Below are 9,630 nucleotides of genomic sequence, written 5' to 3'. Positions count from 1 at the left end.
CCGGTTATCCCCTTGCCACTCCTCCCACCTACGGTTTGTGCTCTGCAACAGCATTTCTCTCAAGCAGCAGCTTTAGCCGGAGTTAGGGCTCAAACAGCAGCCACAACGCCAAGGCAAGCCTAAAAGTGTTTTTTTTGCCAGCATCCTGCCAAAAATGTACGTGCCACAGGAATTTAGATATTCATCTATCCGCGGGACAGCTGGGCAGCGATCCGGAGGCTAGCAGCGGGATGTGCCTGGCAGATTTAGACGCTGAAATAGGATGGTGCTTACACAAATCTCTGCCGAGCCCCGCAGCCCCATGCCGTCCGTCCCCAGGGGTGATGCCCACACCGTGCCCCTGCGGGTTACCCCGCCAGGACGCCCGGGGCAGCCCCAGCACCCTTCCCGGAGGACCTGCCATCGCAGGCAGTAACACGCTGCTGGCTGAAATGTTTCCCAGCCAGCCTTACCCGGAGGGTGCACATCTGCTCCAGTTGTCTGACATCTCCTTCTCCCACCGCTTCAGCTTTGGGGTCTTTCTACAACATGTCTCGGGGAGCTTCCTTGGTGCCGCTGACTTATTCCCTGTTTCTCCTTCTCCTGGCTTCGGCAACGCTGTATTGAGGTATGGCTTCCATGCCCGTGAAGTTCTTGATTGCTCAGAGTGGTCCTTGCAACAGGCATCTGCAGGAATAAAGTCTTAACCTGCTAATGGGAATCTCAGCCGCTTGCTCATGGGATTAGGATCACCCCAAGACACTTCACCTGACACAGCGATTAAGGTTCATGGGACAGAGACTCTGCTTTCAATATCAGACATATCCATATAAAATAAACCATATTTTATTGCCCTAAGTGGGAAGCATGGGCTGTGAGTATCCATAACGACAGTGAGAAGGTGGAAAAGGTCTCCAAAGGCAATGGATGGCCACCTCGCTGCTCGCCTGCCTGCTGCTGCAGGATGCAGGGCACCGTGCCCGGGCCCGAAAACCACTCGCTTCTGCGTGGTCCGAGCACTTTTCAAACTGGTGCTGGTGTGCTGCTGCGAGGCAGGGCACTGGGACTGGTCAGGGAACTGGGGCACGGGGATGGGGTGAGGTGGAAACCCGATGGGGCATCGCGACACGGGCAGGGCCAGGAGGCATTCGATCCCTTCTGATGTGCCCAGTAAGTCTTCATTTTGGTTTTGTCTTTAAAAAAAACCCAACAATTGTTCCTTATTTTAGTCTATATGTGCTGTAATCAGATCACTCCCACCACTGACGCTCATTTCTTGCTGTTGGGTACATTGAAGCTATTATTATTTATTTTTCTGTGGGCCTCTCTGTTTCTAACTACTTTGTGCTGATGTTATGTGAATATGTTGAGTCTGCGCCTCCTTTAATACCTGCCACACGCTGAGTCTATTGTATACATTAGTACCCCGACACATTTTTCAGATATTTCCTGCTATTATTTACCTCTTTGTTTCTGATCTTACTACTTTTGGGTATATGATAAAGCTGTTTTCTGATGGGGCTATAGAGCAGAAGGGCAAGCAGACAGAAACCGTAGAGATACCCAAGGACATTTACAAGTAACTTTTACTAGCGGTGGTTACGATTGGTGAAATCTTGTGGGGTTTGTTCTTCTTTTAATGGAAGTCAGTGAGAGCTTTGCTGCAGTAGAGGTGATAAGAGAGTGATGGTGCAGAAAAATAATCTCTCTGTATGCTCACATATAAATAGCCTATGTAGCGCTGCTACTGCTGCTCTGGCAACAGCCGCGGAGCTCTTGAGCTTAGAAATCTCTGTTTCTTTTTTTTATTTGCCAGACATTGAAATTTTCCATGTGTGGGAGGTCTCTCATAAACTGATTTTATCTGGAAGAGAGCAGCGAAAACATTTTTTTTGAGAAATGCATGGGAGAAACATTTACTGAAATATGAAAGGGGGGTGAATATACAAATAATTTTGGCTATATTAAAGCCTCGTAAGAGTTACTGTGCCATTGCCCTCCTGAGCCCTGAGCACGCAGATGCTGGCCCCGGCCCATCTGCTGTGCTACCAGTGCAATTAGTGCTTTGCAACGATTATTCCTCTTTCCAAATTAAACCTCTGGCTTGACGAACCAGAGGTCTCAGCTAGGTGGAGGCGAAGCAGCGTTTCCAAAACGCTCACTCCTGCTGGATTTCGTGCTTGTCCCTTCTGGAAATCCTGCAGCACCCTGAGCATTGTCCGAGACCTGAGCACGTTCCTGAGGAGCCACGGGGACTGAATTTGGCAGCACCCCCGGTCACCTGCGAAGCTTTCATGCTGTGGGCGAATTATTTTTCCCAGCAGCTTCATCGCCGGGCTGACGCAGGAGCACGAGTCTCTGCAGCTCCGAGGAGCGCCCGTCCCTCCCTCGAGCAGGGCTTTTCTGGGCTCTCGTCCAGCACTAAATATGGAAAATTCCAACAGTTAATCCTGGCCGTTTTCAAGCTGTTTGGGATCCTTTAATTTTCAAAACCAAGATGAACGAAACTGGTTATTTTACAGCAGATTCTAGTTGGAAAAAAACAATTGGCATGCCAGGTCTCCCGACGAAGGTACCTGGCAGCACCCGGCGCAGCAGGGCTGCCATCTCAGTGAGCTAGACTCTGCCAAAGATCAGAGAAATGCTGACCTCTGGCTTTTAAAAAAAGCTCACGTCGATTCTCATCTGGATCATTTGTATTAATTACCTAATGTGAACAGTAACAGGCTCCGTTTCCTGCCTGCCACCTGCATTACACCCAGCTTCTTCAGCCATGAAATACATGAAATTATTAAAGAATCACCATTTTTCTGAAGCTTTGTCTGAGGTCAGCTTCTCACCTGTGTACTCCAGCTATTTTTCTCCACGAAACTTTAACAATCAACAATCATAAACGCTCCATTGAAATTTAACCCCCTGCCCTTTGTGGTGTCTACACCTAACAAACGCACATATATGCATCTTGACCGATCCCGCTGCACCAACAAAGCTCCTAACCGCACGAGAGAGCTCTAACAGCCTCACACTCCAAAGAGCAGAGCTGGACGGGAAGATCTGGGTACGGCCAGCAGAGCTTGGGCAGCGATGTAGGGATGGAGTAAAAATGTCTGGCTGCTACCTAAAGAGGAAGGACAAATTTCCTGAATTAATTAAGCACTCTAGATTCACACTTCAGTTATCAGAAACTTGGAATTTGGGTTTTTCGGAGTTTACCACGTTCTCAAGCATCAGGGAAAGGAACCGCCAGACTCCATCCCCGCTGCAGTGAAGCTCAGTAACAAAGCGCACACGAGCACTTTGGCAGTTTTCCTCCAAACCCAGCTACAAAACAAGTTGCTTTGCTTGAAATCCCAGGCCTTGTTTTCCTATCTTTTGACTAATGACAATCTGTATCTGCCAGGCTATGCAACCACACATGTAGCTGCCAGCCTGCTTTAAAAAGAAGGATAACAAGGCATCATGATCCTATTAGCTCTGATTGTGTTCACACTTGTTCCATTTAATCAGAACAGTTCTGTTGTGTCAGTCTGAAGGATGTATTGTCACATAAAAGCTCAACTCTGAAAACACAGGTGGGGCTGTATTTTGACATACAACTGTTTGTTAGTCATGCCCTTTGCTTAACTTAGTGCAGCAAAGAAAACAGACCAGAGGTTTTCAAAGATTTGCAGCTTTACTGTGAAAAACACCATTGCTTGTTCAACACAGTATTAACTACCGATACTGTAACTACTTTTTGAAAGCATTAGCAATCTTTTGGATTTCCAGAAAAGGAAGAACACAGCCACCTTTCATTGTTGCTCCAAAACTGCCTGATTTTTCTCAAATAGGAATTCCAAGGCAGCACTCTGGCATTATCCAGTGCCCCAGGTCAGGGGACAGGACTTAGGTGTTTTAAGTTATTTCTACTGAAGCACATAAAGCTCAACACAGAGGAGCTAGGAAATAATCCTCAGCCTTTGTGAGAGACTGAAGGAGTTAATGTCTCAAACGTTGTGGTAGGGCAAGTTCTGCTTAAGGACTAACTCTGCATAAGAAGGAACTCTGCCTAGCAAGGAACCCCAGGGGAGAAGAAGCCCACCAGCACCAGGAGGGGAGGGTGGGCAGCTCCCTGCTCTGATGGTAATGCTGGTCTGGTGTGCTGAGCAGGGCAGCTCACCATGGATGGCCAAAGATCACAGCTGCAGGGAAGGGGAAGTTACTCCCCAAACGACCCCCAGACCCACGGCCCAGAGGCTACCTAATTAGCCTAATGAGTTGGAGTGCCCGCCCAAAGGAGGGGCAAGGATGATAAAAGGACACAACCTGAAGCCCTAGGAGTGTGAGCCTGCTGGAACTGGATCTCTTGGCTGACTGAACCAACGCTGGACCCAGGGCTGGTGAAATCTTTCTCTTTTCTCTTTCCCTTTTCTGTAATCCCTACACCCCATCCCTTTAGACATAAACCGTTGACCAAGTCTGGGACTAAGAGCAGATCCAGCCGCCCCTGGGCTCCTCTCTGAGAAGGAGTCTAGAAAGCAAGGGGGTCTGCTCCGAACCTCGGGACTCAACGGGAGGGATCTCCTGCCTGTCTTCCCTGAACTGATTCCCAGGTAAGCAAGGCCTGTAGTGTATGTCTGGTGATGCGTGGTTAGCATGTTACACAGCTTACTGACATGGCTTCATGCCAATTCTTGTTGTGAGCAAATAAAAATTGAGTTTTGTGAGTTAAAGGATCCCTGGTGTCATTTCACCTTACTTCTGACCTGGGAATCAGCAAACCTGAGTCACCGTGCTGAGAAACTGGGACATGACAGCCTTGCAGCCAGTTACACAGGCTGCTCCCTTCCTTTTGCTAGCTTTGAAACAGCAAAATCAAACAAATCAACACAGCAGAGATTACACGAGTAGCTGTTGTTCCACTGCTGCTTCCTCTCATCTCCCTGGGCCACACTTCAGGAACACTGAAAAATGAGACTCCAATGTTCACCCTCCCCTTCTGTACTTTTCATTTAGATTTAGGTACCACAAGTGGGTGTCATGTGACTGTTGTTAATGCATTGCTTTGTGCTTTGGCAGCTCTCTAAATAGTCTATCATCTCAGAGGTTTCCCAGCAAAAACAATGCTGAATTAATAAAAAAAAAAAAAAATCAGGAAATTAAACAATTTAAAGGGCACACTTCAGCCTAAGCTAGCAGATGTGTTCCAAGCACAAAGTTCAATATCAGAGCCTACATGCATCCCTGTTTTATGATATTAAACAAATATGGCATCACTAATTCCAGAGTTCACCACTGCACTGGAAGCCAAGAGTAAACATTCTAATTAATCACATGCAGAGTGTACTACTAGCTGGACAGAATAGAGTGTGGAAATGCATATGCATGCAATAGTTACTGCAACTGCAGGCTCACAAATACCACTTTTTCATAGTGAAAACAACTCAAATTTCTCTTGATATTATGTGAACAAAAGAACAAGTTTATAGGCATGGTTGATGGCTGGACTCTATGATCTTGAAGGTCTTTTCCAACCTAAATGGTTCTATGATTCTATAGGATCTGGAGTGATTTGTGTTTCAGTGAAGAACTCCTGTATTGGCTTTGTGTGGCAAGGTTTTGGTAGCTGGGGGGGGGGGGGTACAGGGGTGGCTTCTGTGAGAAGTTGCTGGAAGTTTCCCCTGTGTTGGAGAGAGAGCCCATACCAGCCGGCTCTAAGACTGACCCACCGCTGGCCAAGGCTGAGCCAATCAGCGATAGTGGTAAGGCCTCTGTGATAACACTTTTAAGAAGGAAAAAAAAAGTTGGGACAGACGGAAACAGCTGCTGGAGAGAGAACATGTAAGAGAAACAACCCTGCAGACACCAAGGTCAGTGAAGAAGGAGGGGAGGAGGTGGTCCAGGCACCGGAGCAGAGATTCCCCTGCAGCCCGTGGGGAAGACCACGGTGACGCAGGCTGTCCCCCTGCAGCCCGGGGAGGTCCACGGGTGAGCAGATCTCCACCTGCAGCCTGTGGAGGACCCCACGCCAGAGCAGGTGGGTTCCTGAAGGAGGCTGGGACCCCGTGGGAACCCCATGCTGGAGCAGGCTCCTGGCAGGACCTGCGGCCCTGTGGAGAGAGGAGCCCATGGAGCAGGTTTGCTGGCAGGACTTGTGACCCCGGGGGGGACCCACCCTGGCGCAGTGTGCTCCTGAAGGACTGCAGCCCATGGGAAGGACCCATGTTGCAGGAGTTCGTGGAGGACTGTCTCCCATGGGTGGGACCCCATGCTGGAGCAGGGGAAGAGTGTGATGAGTCCTCCCCCTGAGGAGGATGAAGTGGCAGAAATAACGTGATGAAATGACCGTAAACCCCATCCCCCTGTGCCACTGGGGGGGCTTGGTAGAGAAATCTGGGAGTGAAGTTGTGCCCAGGAAGAAGGGAGGGGTGGAGGAAAGGTGTTCTGAGACTTGGTTTTATTTCTCATTACCCTACTCTGTTTGATTTGTAATAAACTGAGTTAATTTTTCCCCAAGCTGTCTGTTTTGCCTGTGATGGTAATTGGTGAGTGATCTCTCCTGTCCTTATCTTGACCCACAAGCCCTTTGTTATATTTTCTCTCCCCTGTCCAGCTGAGGATGGGGGAGTGATAGAATGGCTTTGGTGGGCACCTGGTGTCCAGCCAGAGTTAATCCATCACAACTCCCCACTTCTACTAAAGAAATACTTGTATTCAAGAAAGAATGCCAGAAGTCAAATACAAGAACCATAAAATACACCATCATAAAAGCAGAAACATCTGTACGGGTTTAATGGGATTCAGTCACTGTCAACATTAAAGCACATCTCACCGCTTCCTTTAAGTTGTTTTAGCTAGATCCTGGCACTGAGATTTGTCTCTACCTCCTTACCTGTCTTACTTGTCAATCTAATATAAACCTGGCTAACAACTCTTTATTTATTATACTCCAGTTTGACTTGTGGTTATACACAGGAATACTACAACCAATTAATGATTTAGATAAATCACACAGAAATAAAGTATTTCTTTTAAAACTTGTAAGCCTGGTTTTTAACTAAAATAATTAAGAGCAAATAAAAGTAAACTTTCAAATATCATACCATTAGCTCCACATAAATTACCAGGAAGAGCTGGTACTTTTAGTCATAAAAAAAACTCTGGATCATTAAACACCAATGTAACTGTCCTACATTTGTACTGGGTAAAGGGCTCAGTTCTTTCTTTTCTACTTGGACCTCCAGTGATGCCATGTTAAACAAACAGCTCTGATTTCTAGCCATGGAAGGAAAACTGCAAAACAAATGATTTCCCATGCTGGTTTTTAATTAGAACTTTAAAAAAAGGCTAGAAAACTAACCATGCTGTCAAACAGGGTACAAAATCCTTATTCACCAATAAGTTAAGTGTTCTTATAAATAGATGTTCTAGCCTTTTGTACACTGCGCTGAGTATAAAGCTGAGCTTCAATTATTCCTCAGACTCTGATCCTTCTTCATCTTGACTGATTTGGAAGTAGCGCAGTTCGTACGTCTCCTTGTCGGACGCAACGACGCGAAGCCAGTCGCGCAGATTGTTCTTCTTGAGGTACTTCTTTGTGAGGTATTTTAGGTACCTTAAACACAGTAATTACACATTAGAACTTTCTCATTTAACAACCTTTACTGCTGTCTGCACTCCACCCAAGTCATGGCTCTAGCAGGGCAACACCACAGTAATTATATCCAGAAGTAAAAAATTACCATATATAACAGGTAATACAAGTACATTTTCATTCCAGACACATAAGAATTTATTATTTGATGCTTTTTGACTACATAGCACAAGGCCGGTAACTCAAAAGCATTGAGAAGTGGTTCTAAACCTCAGTCTAATGTAACAGATACAGGTTTATCTCTATCAGCAAATGAAGGGAAGGAACTCTACCTCTAATCAGTGTACTACTCATCTGTTGCATGCCCTAACATACTATGCAGTTTAAGGCTTCATTTGACCTAAGGGGTCCTTCTGCAACAACACATATTGTGTACCCATATATTTTAATACAACCAGTTAAGTAATAAAACAGCCACCCATGACGTGAATTCAGCATGACTTTTAAAAGCCTATCTTTCCTTGATACATTTCTAACAAGCTATATAAAGCATCTCTGTATTACTATGCTTGTGTTAGAGGGAGCATTAATTTGCAATCAAGGCTTCAGTTTTAAAAAGCTTTTTAAACATCTAATATTATAAATGTTTGAATTAATTATGTCTTTCACTAATATTTAAAAATGCTATAAAGATCTGAGCTAACGCCTCCTCTGTATGTATCAGAAGGGCCTCATGTTCAACACACCACTGCTCAAAATCCACTATCACAAATGCAACAAAAGGAAACCTTTCACCAACCTTTTAGAAAATTGCTTCTCGGATGTCACTGTGATCTTGTTCTTCAGACGTTCAATGTGAACGGTGTTGCCCAAGTTTCCAGTTTTTCCATTGACCTTAACCTTCTCCTTTAGGAACTGCTCCTGTTTCAACATTAAAGAAATAGAACACTAGGGAATGGCACCCTAGGTATGAACTAGGGAAGGGACCCTAGCCACAGAGCAATGTTAAAAATCACCGTTTACTTGTGTCCTGATAGCAAGTATTTACAACGCAGTAAGATTTTACCGCACGTAATTAAAAAAAAAAAATCAGCCCCGTGCTAAAACAGGATTCAATTTAAAACAGCTGTATTATTTGTGGACAGGTGTGAACCGTCTCATCTGTAAAAGACATCCAAACCCAAGAAACTTTCAAGAAGTGCCGATAATTTAAAGAACAGCTGTTGATTTTACTAACTGAGAATGTAACTTTCCAGCTGCATTTCAGTTATGGTACGGTACTGAAGCTGTTATTACACTACGCACCAGAAGCACGCGCAAACCCACGACTTACGAAATTCCCCGAATCAAAGATTCCATCTTCCACAGGATGGGTCAAGTCAAGGCAAAACTTCCACGTTGACTTTTTAGATTTTCTGTCCTTTTGCTAAAACACACACCCAGACACACACAAAAAACCCCCCATTAACATTAACAATCCGCACCCGAAACGCTTTCGTCAGCGCGAAGGGGGGACCGCGGCGGCCTGTGGCGAGGGCCGGCCCAGGCCGACACCCGCCGGGAGAGCGGGGCTGACCGCAGCCGGCTCGCTCCGGGCCGCGGGCCCCGGCCCCTTCCCACTCGAGGCCCTCTCGGGGGAGAGCCCCGCTTGCCACCACACGCCGCCGGGAAGAGCCGCCGTCTCCCGCCCGCCCTCCACCGTCCCTCTGTGAGGGGGCCGCGGCCCCGCCCCGCCCGCGCGCGCTCACCGGCGGCATGCTGCCCCTCCGCCGCTCTCCCACGAAAAGAGCGCCCTGCCCCCCACGCCACGCTTTTATACTCCGGCGCTGACGTCACCACGCAAGCGGGGCGGAGCCAGGCGGGTCACGCAGGGAGGCGGGGCGCTTTCCCGCCGGCGGAAAAAAGTCAGCACACGTTTTTAGCATGAAGGAGCCACCTTTTTATTTCATTTTAATTTTCCGCTTTTTTTTTTTTTTTTTAATTTCTGTTGGACAGGAACGCAAGCGCTTCTCTTGCTCTCGTACAAGCCGCAGGCCGCGCCGCTGTAGCGGTGAAGCGTTTCTCCTGCGGGAAGGCGA

At 46.9% G+C, this 9,630-nt stretch overlaps 1 protein-coding gene across 1 annotated transcript; it reads right to left on the bottom strand.

Annotated features, from left to right (window-relative positions):
* Positions 1-7,263: 7,263 nt before the first annotated feature.
* RPL22L1 (ribosomal protein L22 like 1) lies at positions 7,264-9,389 on the bottom strand. The gene is made up of 4 exons (XM_069792734.1): positions 9,301-9,389; positions 8,886-8,978; positions 8,352-8,473; positions 7,264-7,573 (listed from the first exon to the last, which is right to left on the bottom strand). Exons 1-4 carry the CDS (start codon positions 9,307-9,309, stop codon positions 7,429-7,431), a joined length of 369 nt encoding a protein of 122 aa, XP_069648835.1. The 5' UTR covers positions 9,310-9,389; the 3' UTR covers positions 7,264-7,428.
* Positions 9,390-9,630: the final 241 nt, after the last annotated feature.

This window comes from Haliaeetus albicilla, chromosome 9 (genome assembly GCF_947461875.1).
Source record: "Haliaeetus albicilla chromosome 9, bHalAlb1.1, whole genome shotgun sequence".
Lineage (NCBI taxonomy): Eukaryota > Metazoa > Chordata > Aves > Accipitriformes > Accipitridae > Haliaeetus > Haliaeetus albicilla.
This window is presented reverse-complemented; position numbering and strand designations above follow the sequence as displayed.